The 25,182-nt window shown below is 41.7% G+C and overlaps 1 protein-coding gene across 2 annotated transcripts in view; it reads right to left on the bottom strand.

Annotated features, from left to right (window-relative positions):
• Positions 1 to 25,182, bottom strand: part of side-III (sidestep III) — a 108,133-nt gene that overhangs the window by 10,245 nt on the left and 72,706 nt on the right. For both annotated transcript variants that reach the window (XM_044394732.2, XM_070217480.1), the window contains 11 exons: positions 20,871 to 21,009; positions 20,721 to 20,790; positions 20,003 to 20,113; positions 14,726 to 14,932; positions 14,510 to 14,655; positions 14,220 to 14,370; positions 12,343 to 12,473; positions 12,116 to 12,275; positions 5,875 to 6,123; positions 5,091 to 5,216; positions 2,588 to 4,639 (listed from right to left, as the gene is read on the bottom strand). In XM_044394732.2, coding sequence (XP_044250667.1) covers positions 2,588 to 4,639; positions 5,091 to 5,216; positions 5,875 to 6,123; positions 12,116 to 12,275; positions 12,343 to 12,473; positions 14,220 to 14,370; positions 14,510 to 14,655; positions 14,726 to 14,932; positions 20,003 to 20,113; positions 20,721 to 20,790; positions 20,871 to 21,009 — 3,542 coding nt within the window. The remainder of the gene's footprint in view (positions 1 to 2,587; positions 4,640 to 5,090; positions 5,217 to 5,874; positions 6,124 to 12,115; positions 12,276 to 12,342; positions 12,474 to 14,219; positions 14,371 to 14,509; positions 14,656 to 14,725; positions 14,933 to 20,002; positions 20,114 to 20,720; positions 20,791 to 20,870; positions 21,010 to 25,182) is intronic.

Here is a 25,182-nt window from a genome sequence, read left to right as displayed (position 1 = left end):
CGCATACATTGGCAGGCCGCAGGAACAAAAACACTTGGTGGGAGCCCCCAAGCACCCCCAAGCACCCTGATCTACCCCCTCCAATCCCCCATCAGCGTCGTTAACACGCCTGTCTAACTAATCGTGACTTTACGCTTCGTTTGACTTTGCAAATATCGCCGAAACCCCTTAACCCCGAGTCATCGATGATATGCTATGGAGCTGGCTGAAAAAGATGCCACTGCAGCACGGGGAGCAGGGATCAGATCTCGGGCCATCCCTCCCGTTGCCAAGTTGCCAACTTTAATAATCCGAAATGTGGCTCATTAACTCGCCTCATACCCGCAGAATCAAATGTAATATTATAATTTTCGGCTCCCTTTTAACCCCCATGATAAATCTTGCTTTTTCAACAGCTCGATTCGAATTTTCTTCTGCCTCGTGGCCAACCACGCCCCCAAGTCATCCCATCCCCGCACCCCTCGGCAGCATTCTATTTCATCCAATTCCCCACCTCAAAACGCCATTGGCATAAAAGTTTTGCTGACTAGCTAAAATTCATTACAACAAAACAGGCAACAGCATGTGCCAGCAATGGTTCAGGGACAAGAAAGTGGGGGAGTTTGAGGTCCTGGCAGCCTCAACTAATTAATCTGCGTAGTGCTGGCTGGCTAGCTACACAAAAAAAAAAAAACGCTATAGTCGGGTTGGTGTCCCGACTATCTAATACCCGTCACTCAGCTAAAGGGAGTTCGAACGCTGTACTCAGGTTGGTGTCCCGATTAATAATCGTAACTTAGATAAAGGGAGTGCGAGGGAGATAGATATATAAGTTTTGATTGCGTATAACTTTTTAATGAATGGTCCGATTTGAAAAATGTCTTCTACATTTCGATAGGTATAAGTATACACAACAAAATTGCATTTATACTTTTTGGAAATCTTTAAAGATGTGGGCGCAGGACCCATTTTAAAATCGTTAGTGGGCGTTAGAGGGGGCGTGGCGCTCGGCTAAAATAAACTTGCGCTGCGTAGGAAGCCAAAGAATATATGTGGGAAATCTCAACCTTGTAGCTTTTGTAGTTTCTGAGATCTCAGCGTTCATACAGACGGACAGACGGACAGACAGACAGACAGACAGACGGACAGACGGACAGACGGACAGACGGACAGACGGACAGACGGACATGGCTAGATCGACTCGGCTAGTGCCCCTGATCAAGAATATATATACTTTATGGGGTCGGAAACGCTTCCTTCTAGCTGTTACATACTTTTGCACGAATCTAATATACCCTTTTACTCTACGAGTAACGGGTATAAATATGATGTTTGGCCATAAGGCATATACTTATATTCATATCTTCTTTAAAAATTATGAAATGTGCAGATAGATGTAATAATTTTAATTTAACTGGCTAGACGTTAATATTATTTTAGCTTATTCTAGTAATTCTAGCTTTTTGAAGCCATTATAAAAATAAACCCACAAATTCAAAACTAACTAATTTCATTAATTAAATACGTTATTAGTTTTTTTGGAAACAATTTTTAGGACAACATTTTGTGTGCAATTTTTTGGGAAGTTTCATTTTTCGATTTTGTAATTTAATTTATATCCAATATAGAGGCAATTAAATTCTCATGGATGGCATTAAAAGACCATATAAATTTAATATTTAAAAAAGTTTAAAAACTATGCTGCTACTATTTTCGCTCACTGCAGCTATTCCTCTTCCCAGCCGCAGGATTTTCTCCTTGTCTTGAAGGCAACGCGCAATTTCGCCAGCTCAACTTTTTGCTCAGTTTGTTACTTTGATTTGTTTTTGTTTTTACTGTTTGCCCTGTTGTTGCTGCTGCTGTTGTTTTGTTGCTCCTTGTTGCTGGCCGCATAAAAGTCAAGTCTTTAGTTTGCGGCTTTCGCACAGCACTGTAAATATTGTACCGCCAACACCCTGGGCCTCGTGATTTCTAAGCCAACCTCATTTAAATATAATAATACATAAGCATCGTGTAATAAAACATGGCTCTGGGGCTGTGAGAATCTGCGGAAATATTGGATTTCCCCGGAACCATTAAAGGCCAAGAAATTGAGTGGCCCGTTTAACGGACTGCTGAAACAAGTGGTGTACGTGGAGATTTTTAATTTCAAGGAATCGGACAAAAACATTTGTTTGATTTACATTTAAAATCCACAGAAATAGGGTAACTGTAAAAACATTTGTAAAATTATAGAAAAAATGCGAGTCCAAATTTTATTTGAAAATAAGTTAAAGTTAACTTCTTCTTTATTATGAAATAACTGGAGCTCAACAAAAAGTAAATATTCAATTAAGTTTCGAAAAGTCATTTTAATTCACGTATTTATAAATAATTTTTCTTATCTAAGCCTTTTGAACTTTTTTTGAACGGTACCTAAATAAGACTGGCTTAGCTTCTAAAAAAAGTGTAATTTACCTAATATGTAACAATACCACTAGGACATTACATTCCATTTGAAGAAAACGATTTATTATTTTACATCACAGCTCAACCGTAAATAGTTCAAGTTCCCAGCAATTAAACGTTTTCCCCCAGAGTAAAGCCATAAATAAAGAAACAGACTCACCTGATAGATCGATCCGGAACACCGGCACGTCAACATAGGTGCTGCTCATGTTGAGCCTCAGTTTCTTGGTCTTCGAATCGTAGGCTTCCAAGAAGAACTGCTGCTGCAGGCCGCCGTCGTAGCCGGGCATGCACTCTAGTTCCATGGTGGAGTAGATGATGTTGTCGTAGTTGTCGAAATTTATGGTTCCGCCGCCCGCAAAGCCGTCGTGTCCGCTCCCGCTCCCGGCCCCCGATCCGCCCAGCAGACTCTGGGTGACGACTCCGTTGCTGAAGCTGTACTCCATGCGTGAGTAGTCGAAATGAGGAAGCTGCCATTCAGCGGCGGACTCGGTGGCTTTGTCCTGGATGTGAGGTCCTTCCGTTGTCCTTTGAACGCCGGTGGTTGTGGCCGTGGTGTCGGATGTGGAGAGAGCCACGCTGGCCACAAAGTCATCATCGCTAACATTGTACATATCATCGACCTCGCCATCGTCATCGTCATTGCCAGCCTCCTCCTCCTCGACATTGTCCTCCAGCGACTCCAGATCCAGTTGCTCCTCCAGGGACAACATGTGAACGTGTTTCGGCTGCCCATCCACCTCCTCTACGGTCTCGTACTCCTCCAGGTCGCTGGGCACAGGACCGTCGGCCAAGTAATCGGCATCGGTGGGCAGCTGGGCAACGTCTTCATCCAGGTCTGCATCGTCATCATGGTCCCCTGCCCCTCCATTCTCGTCCTCCTCGTCGTCATTAGTCTCAGTTTCAGCATCCATCTCTGCCCCATCATCATCATCATCGTCGTCGTCGTCGTTTTCATTTTCATTTTCGTGTTCGTCCTCGTCGTTGTTGTTGTCAGCGGAGTCTTCCTTGGAGGACGTCTTGTCCTTGACTCCCGCTCCCGCTGCAACTGCAACCTGGGCCGATGTTGCTGCTGCTTCCTTGGCATTGTTGCCGCTAATTGCTGCTACCGGCTGGTTGCTTATTTGCGGGGCATTCGGCGGCAGCAACTGTTGCTGCTGCTTCGGCTGCTTTTGCTTCTGCTGCAGCTGCTGCTGTTTGTCAAGGATGGTTAGGGATTTGCGAGACCTCTTGTTGTTGCTGCTGCTGGCGGAAGCAACATCCTGCTCGATTTCCACCGCCACGGTGGCAGTGGCTGCCAATGAGGTGGATGCCGAGGAGGATGATAATGATGCCGATGTGGCTGCTGCCGCCGCAGTTGCCAAGATGTCATTTGCTGCCAGCCGTTTTCTTCTCCTCGAACTCGAAGTTGCATAATGATGGATTATATTGCTGTTGTGCTCGTTTGTTTCCTTCTGCTGTTGCTGTTTGTATTGCTCTTGCTGTTGCTCTAGCTGCTTCTGTTTGTGCATGTTTTTCTGTCGCTTATTAAAATACTTTGCTGGCAGTTTGCCATTGTTACTGTTCCCGTTGCTGTGGATGTTGCTGCTGCTGCTGCTGCTGCCTTTGCCTACATGTGACATTGATAAATTTGATTCTGCCGGCTTCTGCTGGCTGGTTATTGATGCTGCACCCAGCTGATGTTGCTGCCGTCTCTGCGGGATTTGGCTGGCACGCCGCACTCGCTGCTTTGGCGACTTGGCCGGCGATCCATCAGGTTTGCTATCGCCACCGGACTTGCCGGCAGTGGCTTGGTGTTGCTGCTGTGACTGCTGATGTTGCTGCTGCTGCTGCTTCTTCTGCCGCTGCCGCTCGATAGCTGCCAATGTCTGCGACGGTGTGAATGATGTCCGCTTCTTGAGGCGCTGCAATTGCTGCTGACTGAGCTGCTTATTATTAGATTTGGCCTGGCCAGCACTTGTTTTGCCCCCCATATTTTTATTGGCCACATTGTTCCGGGCAGTCGCATTCGCATTCCCATTTGCTTTGTTGCTGCCACTGCTGTTATGGCGCTCACGTACGTACTCCATGTGCGGGTAATTCGACTCGTGTCTGCCGTATTGTGTGGGCAGCATTTGATTGGCGTGCATTGTCGTCTGATTCGATGAGTTCAGCGAGGCGGAGGTCACCACATACGGCCGGAGTGTACAGTTTCGCAGTGCCCCCGGCTTGGCTACAATGATCGAGTAAGCGAAACCAATCAATGGCAAACAAGATTCAAAGCATACATATTAAGTTGCAGAAATAAGTCTCGTTTGAAAAGTACATTGAATCAACCTAAGAAGCCCAATTAATATTGTGCTTACTTTTTTTTAACATAATTAAAAAACAAATTGAAAATTATTGTTGCTGCAAAAAAGGGTTGATTTACAACGTTAAAGATTTACAAGAAACGATGATCTTTTTTTAGCTTTCGCGACAAAGGGCTTCGCAAATGGAAAGATATGATATTTAAAATGTTGTATTAGTTAAAAAAAAATTAATTTTACTATAAATAAACGAAGATAATTTTTGACGATTTAAATAAAAATTAAAATTTTAGTAATTAAATCTTTGAGAAAATCCTAAAAATTCCTGTGACTGCTCTCTGCCTTAATTCATCGACGGGCGGCACTTGAACTCACCTGCTGGCACCACCTGGAACACACACGGCTCAGACTGCTTTCCAATGGCATTCCGGCCGTAACAGGCCAAGGTTCCGTAGTCCCGCTCTCCTTTGGGCGTGTAGATCAGTTCGCTGACGGTCTCCACTGCGAATGGAATAGAACGGAATATATAGAATACAGGTGTAAATTGCAATTCAGTTTCGACGCTTATTAAATTGCCCTTTTCGGCAAAGTTAAATGAAATAAGTTCTGCTCGCCCGAGCAGCTCAGTCAAGCCAACTGGGACGGCAGCAGATAATCCAATTTGCGACCGTGCGGTGCGAGTATGTGCATGATATTGATAAAAGTCTGCCGCCGCCCACAGCCGCCCACCTCTATTGTTCAGTTATATAGGTGTTTACCACCCCTGGCCGAACATAGGCCTCTGCGAAATGTTAATTTCTAATGCCTGCTCAAGCGCAAGCACATGCAAATGTCTCTTCATTGCATTTGCACCATAGGCTGGCTCTAAGGTCGCCCGGAGATGGCAGAAACTATGGTCTGTATAGTCTGAGACTTTAAGTAATGCACGGCAAAAAAAAAGTGCAATATAATAATACTGAAAATATTTTTTGAATTGGCTGTCCTTTTTCTATTAACCCATAAAAAGATTGTTCTTGATTATCTTTTTTTATAATAGATTGAAATTGCTATGTAACATCAAGCTTAAGCATGGCTTTGTTATACCGAACAATTTATAATGATTTTTATTTTCAATTATGTTTGCTTTTTATCTATATTAATTTGCAGTGTATGGACTCACCATAGCTCTCGAAGTGCGTCTCGTTGGACTCGACGACGGTGCGCCGGACATCGCTGGTGGTGGTCATGGTGGGGTCCTGGATGGTGGCGTAGTGGCCCGAGGGCACCTCGAAGTGCTCTCCGCTGGTGGAGAAGGTCCATTCGAAGTCGATTTCGGGCGGATCCGAGTTGACGCGGCACGGAATGGGCACGGCCTCCTCCAGGGAGGCCCCAATCACGGTGATGGTGCTGCTGCTGCAGACGGGCGCATCTGTTGGCGACACGATTGAGAGATCGAATTTAGATTTCGAGCAGGATGGGGAAGGGCGAAATGCAAAATAATGAGCAGCTGCAATTGTCCGATTGTCCTCTGTCTATATCAAGTATTTATATTGCAAACAGTCTGCTGACAGGCCGGAGGACGGGGGTGAGCCGGGCAAATTGACAGCTCAGATTTTCAATTTAAACAAAGCAGCTGGCGTACACTTTTTCCTCAGGTATGAGTCTAAGTTTAAACTCGCCATCTTTAAATTTACGCTTAGACAAGATGTATTAAATTACTGGACTTCTCATACAAGATATTAAGAGACTAAAATATAATTTATATCTACACAGAGAAAATTATCAAAACTTTTAGGTGCAAAATAAAAGGTGAAACATTTAAAAAAGTAAAACGTTTCATACAAATTTATTTTACTTTGCATTTTTAAAACGTTTTCGTTTTTATTTTTAAAACGTTTTTATATGAAAACGGCACCTAAAACGTTGTATAATTTTCTCTGTGTAATTGATACCTATATTTGAAACAGGATAACAGTCTAAAAGGTTATTTGATGTGTAAAAATGTTTTTAATATAACATTTTGATTTCTAAAAGGAATGTTCTTAAACTTAAGCTGCATCAATATTTAAAGCCCTAGTCCTTAAGCTTGAAATAAAATTTCCGCAAAAGTTTCGTCATAGCTTAAAGGTGGCGTACTCCACCCATTTGACTCATGATTTATTCAAAGTAAACTCATTTTGCGTTTTTGGTTACAAACGATTGAACTTGAAATTTTATGTCATACACGAGGCATGCCAAAAATGTACCCTCGCCTCCCCGAAATTCCCATGCAGGGAAAAAACTTTTGCTAGCAACTTTTGAAAACTGCGCCAAGTGTGCGATGTGCGTGGCATTCTGTTCCTTGTTTGCCCTGTGGCAGCGGAATTCTGTCATAAACAACCCAACAACAAGGCAGAGACAAAGCAACAACAGACAACAACCAAAACAACGCGGCAGACAACCCACACAACACTCTAAGCACCTGAAGGCATTTATTACCAAAGCCGCAACACTTTTTTTTGGATTTTATTAAAAATTATTCGAAAAGTTAGAGTGTGTCGCGACGTAAGCAGAAAATCGTGTAATGAGTTTATATACAAATATTTGATGTGGGAAAGTGTTGCATAAACTATGTATAAGTAAATTATTGGTTGATAGAGTTGCCATTTTAGGATTGATAGGATTAGGAAAACGTTTCTAAGTCGTAATAAAGACATTTTTGGCTTTGAGTTCAATAAATAATTTAACATTTTAATTTACGCAGCAAAAGCAAGGTTTTATAATAATAAATATGTGCCTTAATATTTAAGATATGCAAAAAAGATTAAAGAAAATTGTAGTATTTATTTTGTGCAGCAGAAATTTCATTTTATTATTTCCCTGTGAATTCAAACTTTTAGTTATTAAATTCCAGCTTTAAGAGGTAGTCAAGATAAAGCCATAAAGAAGACATTTAAAGATGCTTCATTTTCCTGCAATCAACTGTTTTAGTCTACCCTCCACACCTTGAAGTCCTGCCATTTTGCATCCTTCTCATTTGGGTTTCATCTAGATGTCGCTGGCACTCGCACAATTCTAGGCTGGGCCTTGTGGCCAGTGCCAATTCCCCGGAGCACAAGGTGCAATTTGCTGGGAAACTCCAGCCAAGAACTTCGCATGGTCACAAACCAATTAGATGGCCAAAGCGGAGGGAAAACCACGGCATTGTTTGCAGAGCAACGACAGAGCCAGTCGGAATTTTGTGAAAATTATGAACTCGAGCGCATGTCATATTTCTTACTATGCAAATTGGGAAAAGCCATGAATCTGCGGCATAAGAACGCAATTTCGGATTATTATAAACATCTAGAGGGATAAAGCTGCAGTTGATTGCTCCATTTTACGATCCCATGAAAGCAGTCCCGTCCTTGCACTCATAATACTTTTATGACGGCGTCAATTTCGCAATCGTAGAATGTCAATTTTAACCTTTGCTGATTAATTTCTGCGAAGATATGAGCGAACTGCTGGCAGCCATAAATCAATTTATCTCAATCGTGGTTCCACAATAAAGAACCCCCGACCCCAGGCATATGGGGCTCCGCTCTATCTGATCCCGCCCTATCCAAACCCATTCCGTATCCAATCAACCATCAATCCATCCACCCATCTGTATGTAAATGTTTACGTGGCGTATGCGCGATGCTCGTGTAAATAGCCCACGTAGTATTTGCACAGCAGTCGGTGGCGGTGTATGGTGTATCCTTATGCATTGTACTCGTATTTACTTTCAATTATCGTAATTATCAAAAAGGGTAACGGACATTGGGCTTTGGGTATTGGGTATTCTGAATTCCGAATTCTGTATGCGGCGGCGTTAACGATAATGGCAAGGCAATGCAAACGTTTGCTGATGTCTTCGTTTTTCGTTTTTCGCTTTTCATTTCGATATTCCTTTTTCGCCTTTGTTGCCCGTTGTTTCTCATTCATTTCGATTTCATATCCCCCATGCTGATGCTGCGTAAATTTTGTTTAACTGAACTCCACCAGTTGTAGCTACTTATTTGAGTTTGGAGGTCGGAGTCCCAACCAATTCAATTTGGAAGCTGTGCAGCGAGGCGCTCAAATCGGGGATAATTACATGTTTTTCTGGCTTCATAATTTGGTCTGTTTACAAGCATGGGAAATTAATTAAATAATATTGCATAAACTGCCTCACATGATGATCATTATTTGCTGGTTAACTTTAAACTAATTACAGAGTGCTACACATCTTCAACACACGGGCTAAAGTTTTGTATATGCGGAGCAAAAAATCATTGCAAATCGTATGGAATAACAAATTTTAAATTAAGTTTTTTAAATTTTAACGCATATACCTCCATGGGCTGGCGTTTAAAAAGACATGTTTTTCCTATTTATACCCGTTACTCGTAGAGTAAAAGGGTATACTAGATTCGTGCAAAAGTATGTAACAGCTAGAAGGAAGCGTTTCCGACCCCATAAAGTATATATATTCTTGATCAGGGTCACTAGCCGAGTCGATCTAGCCATGTCCGTCTGTCCGTCTGTCCGTCTGTCCGTCTGTCCGTCTGTCCGTCTGTCTGTCCGTCTGTCTGTCCGTCTGTCTGTCTGTATGAACGCTGAGATCTCGGAAACTACAAAAGCTAGAAGGTTGAGATTTCCCACACATATTCTTTGGCTTCCTACGCAGCGCAAGTTTATTTTAGCCGAGCGCCACGCCCCCTCTAACGCCCACAATCGCCCATTAACGATTTTAAAATGGGTCCTGCGCCCACATCCTTAAAGATTTCCGATAAGTATAAATGCAATTTTGTTGTGTATATTTATACCTATCGAAATGTAGAAGACATTTTTCAAATCGGACCATTCATTAAAAAGTTATACGCAATCAAAAAAAATATATCTATCTCCCTCGCACTCCCTTTAGCTGAGTTACGATTATTAGTCGGGACACAAAGCTGAGTGACGGGTATTAGATAGTCGGGACACCAACCCGACTATAGCGTTCTCTCTTGTTTTATTTTAAAATTTAAATAATGTTGAAGTTTGAAATCCCAACCAATTAAATTTGGAATCTGTGCAGCCGAGCGGACAAATCGTAGAAAATTACATTTTTTTTAGTTTAATAAACTAACGATGCAAATTCAGGCTTAAATGGCATCAAAATATTCATTTAACCGGGCAATTAATTAAATAATATTCGTTAACCTGCCTTGTTTGCATGTGGGACTGCCACGCTTTTTTGTTGCATTAAAAATGCAAAATAAAAATTGAATTTCCCCCAGCGCACCTGCTGAATGTGTGTGCACTCGCCTGACCCACCTGCCTGACCAGCGCCCCGTCCGCCTGACCTTTCCCATAATTATAAATGGTTTAATAATGACTGTGAGTTTCGATAATAAAAGCAGATCATTCATTTTTATTACCCGCCCGGTGAGCCCGCCCCCAGCTGACACGTTAAGTTCGGGGGCTAAACTTTTGGCCCCGATGGAAATGCCGGACGGTTACTTTATGAAAGCATATGCATATTTATGCACAGGCAAACACAAAAGCAAACACAAACACAGCCCCGGACCCCCACACAAATGCTGTTTGGTATTTAAGCATCATTAATTATTTAGAAATACAGTCGGAAGTAAATGCTCTATAGCGGTAATTGAGACATTTTCAATATGTGCACACAAAGGCTCCGAGCGGCGTTTATCGGTCATTTATTTTTGTGTTGTCCACAAATTATAATTACATACACTTTTGGCCCCGAAAGTGTGAAAAAGCCCATACTTCGGTTTGACTCCCAGTTAGTTTGCCTACGAATAATAGAACTTCACGTCAAATCAGAGCTGTGACAATTAGAAATCAATTGAGTTATCACTTGTTTGGTTTCAGTTTACACTTGCGGCCCGGGTTTGTTATCAAGGAGCAGCCTGTTTGACTCCGATGGTAATTGGAGTCCATTAAAATGGCTGGGGATTCCACAAAAGTGTCAATTAAGTGGGACAGAGCCATGAGAACTATGACAGGTGTAGAATATTCTAGCACACTTAATGTGGAATGGCCTTAAATTAAGTTTTATTAGAGAAGAAATTGCCGCTTCTATGATTTAACCAGCTATTGCGAACTAGTCTTCGTATGGTTTTTGAGTGTATCCCATTTCAATTATTTCCCTCCACTTAATTGTTAAAATAATGGGCACAATTTACCCCAAGGAGCTATTTTATTTTATATAAATAACAATAATTGGATTGTTCAGAGAACCCGAATTTTGATATGCCCCGAAGAGCTCTTACTAAATTTACGTGATGGCAATGCTTAGAAATTTAATTTAAATTATGAAACTGCCAAAAGCACAGACACGAGCTCTATTTTATTTGTTCAAGATTTTCAGCTATTTTGTATATACAGAAATAATTTATATTGTAAAACAGCCCGTAATAAAGCGAATTAGATAAGTTATAAAATGAAATCCTAGGTATTCTAAAACACGCGATATAGAGTATCGACCATATTTCCGGTGAGAAAATTTGAATTAAAATGTGTGCAAACAGGCACTCATATTTGGGGTTTGGCCAGTAAAAATTTGTGAAGACTAGTCGTTTGTTTGATAAAACACAAACTCAAAATGCACTCACGCACAAAGCTACACATACATATATTATACATATTTCATATGTATTCTATACGGTATGTGGCGATGTAAGCGGATGACAGAGGAGCGGCACAATATAGATCCGTTGCATTGTGCATATTACGGCCTTTTGCACAAAATATTTTCTGTCATTTTAGCATACTTTAGTTTTTGGACATTGTTGTTGGCCATCCTGTGAGTTCGGTTGGCAGCGGGGGAGGGATATTGTGCGATTTTGTCAAGTGCACAGCCGATGTTGTTGTTATTGTGGCTGCCAGTTTTCCATTTGGGCGTGGGCCCGCCCAGTTACCACTGCGGAATGGTATGAAATAAATGTGCAAATGCGACTCATCTCCCGCATTTTCTCTCGGTGTGTGCCCATTTGCGCATAAATTTATGCATATGTATTTTTAATGCTCCGCTCCACTGACATCAACTGTCAGCATAATTTTTGTGCAAATTTTCGGTTTTTTTCTGGTAAATATTACAAAATTGGATTTTTATGTACACAATTTTCGTGTTAACACCGATCGCAAGATATACGTTTTATTCTTTAATTTTGTAGTAACTAATGCATTTAATAGTAGATTTTCATATAATTACTAAAAAAGACAAATATGATTTTACCATTAATAAATCTTTGAAAGCAATATTCAATTTTAGAAACCTTCTATTTAAATCTAGTACTAAACGAATTGTTTATAGTGACATCTCTTTTTTATATCCTACAAAAAAGTTTAATAACTTTGGGAACTGAGTTGTGAAGTTTATCTTAAGAGCACAGCTTAAAAGTGAAATAACTTGGGGAACTTACATCGTATCCTCAAGTTGACCGGAGCTGACTGGGTTTCTCCGCGGTCATTGGCTGCGGAACAGGCGTAATAGCCGGAGTGGACTCGACCCACTCGCTGGAGAACCAGGGAGCGAGTGGAGATGATGATGCCCCAGGACACATTCTGGGTCACCGGTTGGCCCTGGTGGAGGAAGGAGAATCACCCAGTTAATTAATACCAGTTTATTTCCATTTTGGCGGGAACTCACGTCATGCGACCACATGATGCGGTGCTCCTTGGGATTGGACTTGATGTGGCACTCGAAGTAGACGTCGTCGCCCTCTTTTATGTCATCCGGCCGCAGTGTGGAGCCCAGCGACAAGGTTACCTGTGGAGGATCTGGAAAGCAGCGAAAGACCCACTTGTTAATAGTTTGGTTCCCATTTTAATTGCCTGTGCTAATTTCCAAATTCCACTGTGAGCTCCTCGCCTTTCTTATATGTTTATTTAAATTGCCAGGCTGCCTGCAGCCCCATATAAAATATAAAATCGAAAAATATTATTGCATAATAAAACGACGAAATATACGGCGCGTTGTTGTCGCTGCGCAGACCATAAAAGTTAACAGCGCGGCGGAGGAATCGCGTTATAAACCACCGAGCCCCTTCGATCCGGATTCCGTATTCCGGATCCAAACAGGCTAACCAATGAGTATGACAGAAATTTTTAAATTAAAATCGTTCCGCTGCCGCGAGCAACGCCCCAATATCAATGATGGATCATATAAAATATTTAGTGTTTTCCCATCCCTTTTGCCATTTTTACAACATCATGATTGCCCGCCGAAGAAGGTGGATGAAACCGAAGCCCTCGCGAAAGGGAAAGCAACAAATTGTTACTGTTATGGCCGGGTTAAATGTGTGAGAAGGGGTTAACCAGACTGGAAACTGTAAAACAGTTGGTTCCAGGTAGTTACCATGTTTTTCTTTCAGGGGAAAAATGAATCACAGTCTTCCATTTGACCCACTGCGCGCCATTAAAAGCTTAAGCCATCGCCGCTAATCCTTTAAAGCAGGTTTTCCTTGTGTATATCTAATTTTATATTTCCACGCTGGACCGGGTCAAAAGGGCAGAGAAAAACTTTCTCCAACTTTCAGTTCGAAGCTTACGCGCTCGCCATTCAATATTTATGGCTGAATTTCGCATACATAGCTGGGGATCTATGCGTGACTTTAAAATTCAATAAATTTATGATTATCCAAAGAAAAAACCCGTGGCAAAACAAAGTGACAACACGAAAATAACTAACCCATGGAACTTTTTAGTGTGGGACGAACCTTAACCGTTTTCGTTTCCCTTCGACAAAGTAGAAGGTCGCGATTGCTGTTGATTTTAAATTGATAATCATATAAAGTAAAATTTATGACATTTCGCTGGCGCTGCAGCAAATATGCGAAACGAAGCAAAGCAGGCAACAAATTTTTCGCCAGCTTTTTTATGGCCACGCTAAGAGTCAACGGAATAAATATTGACATACAAACGAACGGCTTCATACTGGGCCACTTTCGATGGAAGGAGCGGGTGCTGTATGTAAATAATGCCATATAATTTAGACTTATTTGCACAGGCGACTTTGATTTGTGCCCTGCCTGCATTTATGGAAATACTAATCGCTTTTATGGAATGCGCTCCAAATAAAATGTTTCATTGGCTGTTGTCTAAAAAAAAGTTAATAATTCGGGAGTAGAAAGCCCCTATGAGCTATTTTTTAAGAATTCGCTTTGTTCCTTTGGCCCTTTTCGGTGTTTTTATTCTAGGGTATAAATAAGTATTAAGTATTTTCTTTAATTTCCCTTTTAGGGCTAGTACTCAACCCAACAAAAACTCGTCCAAAACAAAAACTTCATATGAAACAAAATATTTTGACGTTGTTTTTCATATGAAGTTTTTTGTTTTGGACGACTTTTTGTTGGGTTGAATACTAAGCCTTAAGGTAACGGAAAAGAAATAAATATTTACCTAGCTAAAATAATACGAAGAAATTTTCAGATTGAAATTTAACTCAAAAATATTTTAAACTAAAACCAAACTTATCCAATTTCAATTATTTTCTTTTAGTGTGCTCGCATAAAGCGTCCCACTTACAGATGACATTCATCATGAGCGAGTCCTCGATGGCCGAGTTTTGCAGCCGTGGGTTGGAGCCCTCGCACTTGAGCATCGTACCGTCGTCCTCGGGCTGAGGATAAAATGTCAATGTGGATATGACTCTTCCATTGCCCTGGCTCGTTGACAGCTGTGTGGGTGGAGAGATGAAGTGAAATCGATTAGAAAAGTGCCCGCTGGCCAGATCCACCGGAGGAAATTCATAAATAGGGCTTTCGCCTGGCCAAGATTGAGTTAGAGACGCTGGACGACTGAGCGAGAGAGCTTACCTGGCCACGTTTGAAGGGCCGATTATTCTGCGTCCATTTGATTTCCGTGTCCGGCACCGAACCGGCCACAATGCAGGTGAGATTGTACTGCGTGTTCGAGGCGAAGACCTTCAACTTATTGGTTAAATTGACTGATGTGGGTTTGACTGTGGGTGTTTAAGGTTTAAGGGGATTAGGCGTGACTGGCAATATTGACTACTCGTTCCGGCCACTCACGTAACATTTCGATGCGGATGCTGCGCTCCACGGGCGCCACCAGCTTCGTGTTGGAAGCCTGACAGCGGTACGTGTTGTTCAGGGCGGAGCGCGAGATTTGAGCAACCTCCAGGCGGTTGACCGTCACATGGCGGCCCATGGAGACCCCACTGCCCGCCTCCAAGGCGCGCGTCCCGTTCAGCCAGGTCACCGTCGGCTCCGGTCGTCCTGTTGATGGAGCAGGAAAAATCGCAATAATTAGACACACCTTCGGTTTTAACTATTTAACTGAAATTAAAGGTAAAGTGTGCGATGTCCAAACCAGAATAGCCCAAGGTATATTTAAGTTGTTTTAATGCAATACAAGTTATGTACAGATTTTTACAATTAAAACATGTATTTGGTATATATAATTCGGCCAGCCGACATTTTTATTAATCTAAGAAGTATTACGCCAATGGTAAATAGTGATTTACTATCGTGTATGTAAAAAAATAATAAGCTGTTTTGGTACTAATAATTAGTTTCTCGATCTTTGTATTGACGTAGATTTCTTTCGCAAAAAATATACTTATTTTTAACCATTAAAGTTCTATGGCATTTTTTAAAAGCTTTAATGTTTAAGCTATTAAATTTCTGTATTCTCTTATAAATAATTGCGAATTGCCAAAATTAATTGTTGGTGATAAAGGAGCAACGAATTCAGAAACAATCGTGTGTAATGGATTCCATGCTAGAAGCACAAAGGGAAACAGTCCTGCCGTACCCTCGCAATCCAAATTCAAATTTAAATTAATGTTTAATGCATAAATTAATTTTAAATTTCGTGCCAACTGTTTTTCGCTGGCAGCAAACTTTTCCACTCATGCATTATTAACCCGCCCGTCTAGAGAGAGTTTTCCCGAGGTGGTTTTCTAACGGAAGCGGCGTGACCACAGAGCCGCGTTCGAAAATTTATGACCGAAAAAAAATGAAGGAAACTTTCAACATTTTAATGATAATGCGCATTTAGCAGTGTGTACCCAAGGCTTTTAAAAAAGGCTTAGCCAGCTTAACTAGCAAAGTTGGGGCACTGGATGGCCGGGACGGATGGGTGGATGGATGGATGGTCAAAAAAGGCCAGGAGGCGGTCATGGGTTTCCCAGCAAACGCATAAGCGTGAATATTGAATTAGTCGGTTGGGGAGCCAAAGGGAGAGATGCGGAAAGTTTTTGGGGACCTGCTGATGACCCCGAATACAAAAACAATACTGGCACAAGGAGAGAGCGGATGAAAGGCACATTTTGATACATTTGGTGGCGTTGGCAAAGCTGATTAGTGCATCACAAAGCTATGGGCTTTATCAAAGTCTGTTTAAATATTTAAATACATATTAGACAATAATTAAAAGTGAATTACAGAATCGGTCCAATATTTACATTGAATGTTTGATATCACTGCCTCTAAAGAGGGTATAATTTAGTTTTGGCTTTTGTAACGAAATAATGACCAAATAAACTAAATACGTTATTTTATTTACTTTTGTTATGAACCCTTTTCAACGTTTAATAATGGGCAAATTAAAAATTCCAGCAGAGAATATTCCTATTTCATTTTACTACATATAAAAAGTGAAACATGAATTTTATTCAATACCTTTTCGTTATGATTTAATGAAGCAAGTATACCCTTTTGTTGAGTACTTACTCCAATTAAAAATGTTAATCCGAGTAGCCCACCAGATTGACGTATGCTCAAAGGAAGATGGATCCACTCATTCACTTTCGTTTTAAAAACCATCTCTACCTGTCTCAATTTACCCAATGAGTACAAATATTAAATTAATAAAATATGACTTGGCCATATGTTCGATTGACTATCGATTCACTCTCCCGAGCTGGGAGTTCTCGATGCAGTTTTCCGAATCTGCAGCCCGGCATTTCAATTGAAATTCGGCAATCACTTTTTCGCTCTGCTGCCATCGCTCAATGCTCGGAGAAAGCGGTAGGGAAAGGCATTTCACTCGCTCACATATCAAATGTACGAAAATATTTTTAATCCGTTTAAGTGCCCAAAGCTTGGGCCCCAACTGCCCGCCTTTGGCATAGCCATTGGGTTTGGTTTGGGCCATTAAGTGAGCCAAGTGAATGCGGCGGAAATGAGCAACAATAGCAACAAGCAGCTGGGCATTGGGACTGGCATTGGCAGACGCAGACGAGCAGGGGATTGGGTTCCTCGGGGGTTGGAGATTGGAGATTGAAGGGCGAAAGTAGCTGATAGCTGGAGTGTGGACTTGGGAATTTACTGCCAGAATGGCAGAATGGCAGAATGCTGGCTGATTGCAAAGGATACTCGGCGACAATAAGCCAGCGAGGACACACGCACACACGCCGAAAGTTGGGATGGGAATGCAGGGATAATAGACAAATAACAGTTTCCCTGCGGCATTTAGCTGGCTTTCACCTCCCCCAACTCTCGGCACTTTCTTTCTCTTGCTCCTCCGCCCATACACCAACCACCACCCACTTCCTTTGTGTAATGAAGACAGCGCGTTTGCCATTTGCTAAGCCATACTTACGCTTGTTGACAATTGCCCCACTGGACAATGCTCCAAAGGAGTCGGGGGGCAAATATGCAAAGGACTGCGGGACTGAACTCAACTGGAACCGGACACAATGGATAACCCCGGCGCTTTTATGGGGGCCTGCCTAGATTAGCTTTTTATTGCCGGTATTAATTGCTATTAGTCGAAGTTAATAAAGTTGATAAAGCAATTTGGCATTTGGCGTTTATTGTGCTGGGGGGCTATGATTAGTGGCGGGCCATAAAAATGGCGTCAGGATTTGCATTAGCTTTAATCAGGATGCGAGCACCCACCGTTTCTTTGGGCGAATACCTCACCATCGCCCTGTCGACGCCATGTGGCGCTGAAATTGCGATATTAGTTAATTTGGCTTTGAGACCTCCGAGGGTGCCAAATGAAATACAAGCCTGCATTGCGGTCTTTCAAGGAGCCAACCCATGCACTGGAATATAATGCGTTCTACGATCGGGAATAGATTACACATTTTTGGTCAAAATAAGTATTAAAGTCTTAATGGGTATTTTAAGCTATAAGTATTAGTATATCTAAAGGGCTAATTCATTTTATTTTGAATAAACTGAAAGTGTTTACTAATTTATTTAATAATTGACATAAATTCATTCTGCTAATAGATATTTTGAATAGAACCTAGACGAAGTACAGCTGCCAATTACAAAGAGATAACTATCCTAAATGACCTAACTTTTATCTCAGTTTTAGGAAAAGCAATTTCCCTAAGTGCAGGGGGTGGCAACTCGGGGGCGGTGCGGAAAATGTTGCATACAAATCAGAGGCAATGCCACCTGCCAAGAAGCGTGTCGCTCAGCAGGTGTCAAAAGCGAATGTTGTCGACGTCGTCGTCGCAGTTTCACATGGAAGGGGACCCCCCTTGGCACCAAAACCCCCCTCTACGCCCGGGAAACTGGCTGTTTAGCTCATTCACATGCGGTTAGTCAAAGCGGCGACGTGAGGCACTGCTGCCAAAGCAAACCAAGAGGCGAGATGCCAAGGCGCAGGATGAATCCTTTGGCAGGAGAGTGCTGCACGTGAACAGGAGCACTGCAGGCGGCGGTGACAGCAGCCCAGGAATCACCATCAGCCGGAGCAACCAAACACCAGCTGCCATTCGAGAGGTGAGGCGAATAATGAGCTAGCATTTGCCAAGAGTGGGTTGCACAAAGCCCGGAATCCTTCAGTCGAAATTGGGCCACTACTTCGGCCTTTGGAGCCTGATAAAGTTCAAGAACAGGCTTAAAGAAGGTCCTTCAGGATTCCTCTTTGGTATTCGGAATACAAAAAGGAAAGTTGGCTTGGGCAGGGAAATTGTGTTTTCCCATTAGAACATTTAGTTCTGCAGTCGGTTTTTGATGAGTAAAGTCCGATCTGTTTAAAATCAAGCTAGGGACAGCAGAGCTCTTGATGAACAGCGGCAACTTTGCCAGCCAATTCAAGCAGTTCAATGAACTGTATCCACTGGCTGTCTGTAATAATCAACTTATTTCACTATCAAATGGACTTAAAAACTTTCGCGAGCTTCAGTAACAACTTCTACACCATCAGCTGCATTTTCGACCTTAAGCTCTGCCAAAACCCATTTAGTATGGCCAGAGAAAAAAACAGCTCGCAAATCGCGTTGCTAGTTGACATGGAAAATGTCTGGGGTGTGCGCCGAAAATATTGTTGTCAGAAAAGTTAATGATTTATAATGCTGATGTCGGGCATTCGTCGCCGTCGCCAGTTCCGTTGGGTTGAGTTCGAGGCGCTCCGGTTCAGTTTGGTTCGGTTCGTATCCATGGGGTTCAGTCATGCAAGGAGAGCCCCTCAAGCCAAGCCAGCGAAGCGAGCAACTTATACAAAAATTTTTCACACTTGCCAGCAGAAAAGCAAAAAAAAGGCGAGTAAAAAGTTTACTGGATGCGGTCGATGGGGTGCGGGTGCGGGGGTTTTTCCTTTCACCTTGGGGACCTCTTTAAAGATTTACGATGCCGCATATGCCTACAGGTCATAGCTTGGCCAATGGATGTGCCGTGCACGACAAAAGCACGCCAGACGCTCGAAATTGTTGCATTTTGCCTTAAAAGCAAACTGGCAATGACAGCGGCCGCAGACGCAGGAGGATCCTCCACAGACGACGTCCTGGTGGCGTCTGTGGAGCGGCAATGTCACCGCAGACTTTGACATACATTTATTTTTATTATTTACGATGACTTAGCCAGCCTGGCCCTGTCCCCCACTCGAACCAGCAGACTCGGTCACGGCTGGGGCCTATCTGGGGCTTTTCATCTTTAATTCTTTAAATAGACTGCCAGGGTGGGGTGGTAGGAGATGCGAACGAGGCTGAAACTGAATCTCTCACTAAAGATTGCACGGAGAAAAATAAGTATGCAATGTCGGGGTCACCTACCAAGGTGCACTTCTTTATAAACAGCCCCTTATAGTGGTTCATTTTTAAGAAAGGGTGCTTAAAATTAATTAAAGTTTCACTGTCTTCAGTTATTAAAATTTAAAACTTTAAAGTTGTACTCCTACAATATATTAAATATATAAAAAGATATAAAATCTTTAATACCAAATTGCACTGCAACTGAGAGTAGAACCTTTTTCTCTGTGTGCAAGTGGAATCAGTTGCGTTTTTGTGCCGACCTCCCCAGCTTGATAGCCTTTTGTCTGAGTGCCACATTTATGTGGCAGAGGGTACGTGTATGCGTTGGTGTCGTTTATCATGATTTACTTACCGCCACGCACTTCACATGTCAACACAATATTATCGCCCTCGAGCAATGGACCCACAGCTCCGGCAACATCGCGACCGGAGGCATCGTACACGAGTATTTGATGCGGAGGAACTGCAGGAAGAGCGGAGAAAAAGGGACAGTCGTTATAAAAGGGATGCACTAAGAAAAAAAAGACAGTCGTTATAAAAGGGATGCACTAAGAAAAAACAGTTTCAGGTGTTTCAAATTAAACGTCAATCTATTATAAGGAAAAACAGGAAAAAAAGGAAAATCTATACGTTGTAGTCCTTTTAGCTTGGGTAAATATTTAGTCATTATCATGTGTTTTATTATTTGAAATTGTTTTCTTTAGTACTTGTAATTTGAACAAACCATTAGCCAAAGTGTTAATTTTTATGTTTTGTTTTTTCTAAACTATTAAATTCACTTATTATTGGTTGACTTCAATTCTGAATTGACGTTTGATTTACTAAATTATTAAATTCGTTTATTGTTGCTTGGCTTAAATTCTGAATAAAAAAAGTTGCTTTAGCTATGCACTATCTAATAACTCTATAATATTTAACTTTGGAAAGAATATTGAAACAAAAATTTTAGTTATTCTCTGACAATAAAGAGGGAGTTCTTCTTATCTGCAGAAACATTTCTTAGAGTGTTCGTGATAGGGGGAGGCGCAGAGCTTCCTTTAATGGGGGTGCACTGCCTTTCGGGTACTCACCAATAACCGTTAAGTTAATTCTATGATTACGCGTGGGTGAGTTCTGAAAGTCGACGCGGCAGCGGTAAACCTGTTGAGGGAATCCAATAAAAAATATACAATAACATAGCGCAGTTTTCGGCTGGTAATGGTCCAGCTTTAGCCACTTACGCCCTCGTCATCCAGCTGAATGTTGTCCACCGATAACTTGGCCGGCTGCTGTCCGGTAACGAAATACGCACGTGGCCCAAATGAGTTGGTGTCCGACCAGTAGAGGGCCTTCTCAAAGGGCCGTCCTCGGACATCGAAGCTGCAAGGGGAGAAACAGGGTGGGAAATGTTAAAAAGTTGCCTAAGTAGTTCCTCCTTCGTTATCTCTATCTAACGGCCGCAGGGGAAATGAAAAAAATGAGTACATAAAGGGAAATAAAACCAAAATATTGACGATAAGTTGTGTCAGCGATTGCCTACCAGAGCATTTCAGATGTCGCAGCCAAGGTCGTAAATTTTAATGCGATCTGAAAGTTTTCACGGGGTGTGACCTCGGGGATTGACCTTATGTTTTAAACATACTAAATGGATCGCCTTTCTTTGGAACATACTTCTTAGCATAGTTAAAACCTCTAACATAAGTGGAATCAGAATAAAGCCGTTAACCTGACACAATCTCACACATGTATGGCTCTCTAGGAAAATGCTAAGTAGTCATAAAAACTGAAATGAAATGAAGGCACAGAACGAACGGCAAAAGCTAGAGCATGCCACTTAACACTTAAGCTGAGCTAAACTCTGGAAAACTGAAAACATAGTAGCACACAAGGTGGCATGCTTTTTATAAAGAATACTTTAAAGCCTCAAGAGAGGCCACTGCATAAACATAGCAACTTATTGGACCAGCTTGGGCTGTTATTTCTAGTGCAAACCATAAATATTGAATGGAAAATTGTAAAAAACGACACGCTCGAAAGTGGCCTGGGCCAGAATTTTCACGCGTCTACGAAATGACCCTTTTCCTGTGCCCGATGACCCGCGGAGCGACGGGTCGACAAAACGAACCCCGAGCATAAATTTGCACGCAACTAATTTCTTCCGTTTCGCATTATTTTCGCAGCCCAGCACAGACCCAGCAAACGTTTGCAATTTTGCGCATTAAAAAGCCTGACGTGCTATCTTTGGCGCTTTTATTGTATTTGTTAATGTCCGTCTGAGGACTTCGGACGTTCTGGAGGGTAGGTTGCCACCCCTTGTACCCCCACTCCGGATGCCCCAGCGACACGCCGTAAATGACTTGACGGTGGCAAAGCTTTCCCACAATTCTTTTCATGACACTCTGAAAAATATGTTTCATCTGCAAACAATCTATTTCTATTGTAAGGACCAAAGAAATTTCGAAAAATTTTTTAATAATTTAATTTAAATGGGAATTTAGTTGGTAAAATTTATTTAGAAAAATTTAAAGTTCCATTAGTCATTATTATTGATTTTAAAAATAAAAGTAAAATATTTGTCGCCGAGCAAACCCATTTTCTAGTTATACATTTTAATGTATCTGGTTTTGTCATAAAGGAGTAAATCAATTATCTTAGCATTCATACAGGGAAGAATTATGTGTGGAAATAAGTTTAATTTATGGATAATTTATAGAATGACCTAATATTGCGCATTAGATTAGTTGAACAGGTCGAATAACGTACATATATTTTAGATTTAAATTTATTGCCTTATTAGCAAACATTTAACACAATAATATTAATATGAATATGAATATCCACCAATGACACATAATTTTCAATTGGACCAGTTGTGGCCGATATTGCGTATTCGACCTGTTGAGCCAGGGAAAATGTATTAAATTATATTGAAATCAAATAAAAAGTAACTTGAATCGGTGCTTTTCCGATCCTTTTCTTCCAGTGCCCCTTTCTAGTGACCCACACACCAGCACATCGTCTTTGCACAGTCATCGCCAGTTGTGTCCTTTTGTTGTTTCCGCTGTCGTCGTGCAGTCTGCGCTATCTGTGGGTCCTTGCCACGCCCCCTTACCACCCTCCGCCCAGTTGCGGTTAGCGGAGCGGTTTGTCATTGTGCCGGCTGGCAGGATTCTTCGCGGCCTCCGCCCGGCGGCCGTATTGTTTGCGCCTTTAAGTGGTTTTTTATCATTTTGCCGCTGACACAATTTATATCCGGTGCTCATATTTCTTATGCTTATCACTGGGGCTCCTCTGCTACCGTTGGCGCTTTCTCCGTTCTCCCATCTCCGTTTTCCTTGGCCTTGTCATGTGTTTGGCCATTCCTCTAATTGTGTTCAAAGTGCAGTAAGCCATGCGGCGAATAAATTACAGATTCTAAGCCTTGCCCAAAGCCAGGGCACGTACCCTAATTAGCCTAATTAAATATATGCGCGAAAATGTAAACATAACGGACTGCTGAGAATGGGGAACTCCTTGGGAAATTTCCTTTTAAAAACTGCGCTTCAGGTTCGCGCTTTTCCTGGCTTTTCCCGCTTTTCCGCTTTTAATTTTGCGCATTTGCAAACAATAGAGAAACGCCGAATAGTCAACAAAGGCGGAGGAGCAATAGCGATAAGGCAAGGTGGAATGGAATGGAGTTTCCTTTCCCATTCTAATTCCCATTCCCATCCCGTCACCCAAATATGGCCAGAATTCGCCGGTCTTAGCCCGGCTTGCCCTCTGTTGACGTTGTGTTTTCTCGTTGTTGGCCTTAGGAAACAATAATGCCAAGTTTGCACAATGAGCAAAGCAGCAAAGCATCATGGAGACTTCCAGGAGCGGGGGACGTCGAAAAGGACAGAAAACAGAAAAATAAACGCCAAATGCTCGGGCAGTAAAAATTGTAAAGCAGAAAAACAGGGGAAAGCAAACGAGTAGCAAGGAGCAAAATAAAATGGGCCAAGCCAAGAAAAGAAGACAACATTGTGGCAGTTGCAGAAATGTTGACTGTCGTCGAAGACCGGGATAAGAGGAAGAGGGTTGCGGAGAATGTAAACGAAGAAAGGCAAGAAGGTGGAGAAAGAGGAGGAGAAAGTCCGGGAACAAGAAGAAAGCATAGGAGACAAGTGGACGCAACCACGCGACGTCCGTTTCAAGACTTCTGCACTTCAAAAAAGTTTGATTTGTTAGATAATTATATATATAATGTTCAAGTACCTCCTCTTTTAATTTCCACAGATAGCTAAACACAAAACTCTTAATTCTTAATATTACAAATTACAAATTTAAGGAAACTGTTAATCGAATAGGATACATACTATATACAGAATAGGTTCCACTAAAAGTACTTTCAAGAAGTGGTTGATATTAATCTTTTTTTAATAATATTAACAAATAACTTACAACTTTAATGACTTGACTAATTTCCCCAATATTTTTACAAGTGCATCTGTCTCATTCACATTGGCTTTCTTCCACTCACCCATTCTTTGGCTTTTCCTTTGTCGATGGTCTGCTTTTTTCCGACAATTAGTTGAGTTTTATTTATTTTGCGTTAATTGGTAGCACTTTATCTTGGGCCGAATGAATGAGCTGTGTTCTTTAAACAAATCCCGGAGCGAGACGGACCTTGAACTGGACGTTGGTTGCATGGGTTTGGTAATTACGTTTTGGTTTTTTCGGTGGCTGGGCATAAACTTTGACCGCCACACCCCTGCCCCTCAAATTTAGTATTCGCAACCGACGATCCCCGCCCCGAAATCCAATATCAAAGCAAGCTTCTCATATTGCCATTTAATGCTTTTCCTTTTTGTTCGTTCTTCAGTTTGTAACGCTTACAAAATCCTATTCAAAAAGATTGCAAAAGGGCTGAGGGGGCGGGATGGGAAATCTCCCCAAAAAAGTATAAAAAAAATAAAAAAAGGACCGAAAACTTTTGCACTCACAATATCCATTGAATAATTTTATGACAATATGTGTCAGACCGTGTCGGTGTGTGCGTGTGTGCTCGTGTGTGTGTCGGTATTTTCTGACAGTTTAAACAGATGCTGCTGTCGTGGGAACGGTTTTGGCCGAGATTCCGTACGCGACTGCCGAATACTCATGCCAGCTGACTGGCAAAGCTTAAATGTATCGGATCCGTGGGTATACTTTTAATTGATGAAATCATCTTTAACTCCTGTACCACAAATTTAAAAGCCATTGTACGGACAGAAAGCAATTTAAAAATGCACTTATTTTTAACTTGCTTAAAATGTATTATTTATTCAAAATTATTGTGCAAGCTCTTTTTACCGAAATTGCAAATCTACTATTTATATTTTAAAGGCGGTATTTTTTCTTGTTTTATAATAATACATACGAGTATACATTTTATTTTCCGGTTTTGCAATGAATTCATATTGAATCTTTGACCCCGACCTACAAACTTTTCTACAGGGTACCTAAATTGTGGAATCCAACTATGCATCGCTTGACAAAAGGCAATAAACTATGAGGGCATGAGGGTCTGCCAACACACTACCCACTTTGGGC

This window comes from Drosophila takahashii, chromosome 3R, assembly GCF_030179915.1.
Source record: "Drosophila takahashii strain IR98-3 E-12201 chromosome 3R, DtakHiC1v2, whole genome shotgun sequence".
Taxonomy (NCBI): Eukaryota; Metazoa; Arthropoda; class Insecta; order Diptera; family Drosophilidae; genus Drosophila; species Drosophila takahashii.
Note: the sequence above shows the minus strand (reverse complement) of the source record. Positions and strands in the feature narration are given on the sequence as shown.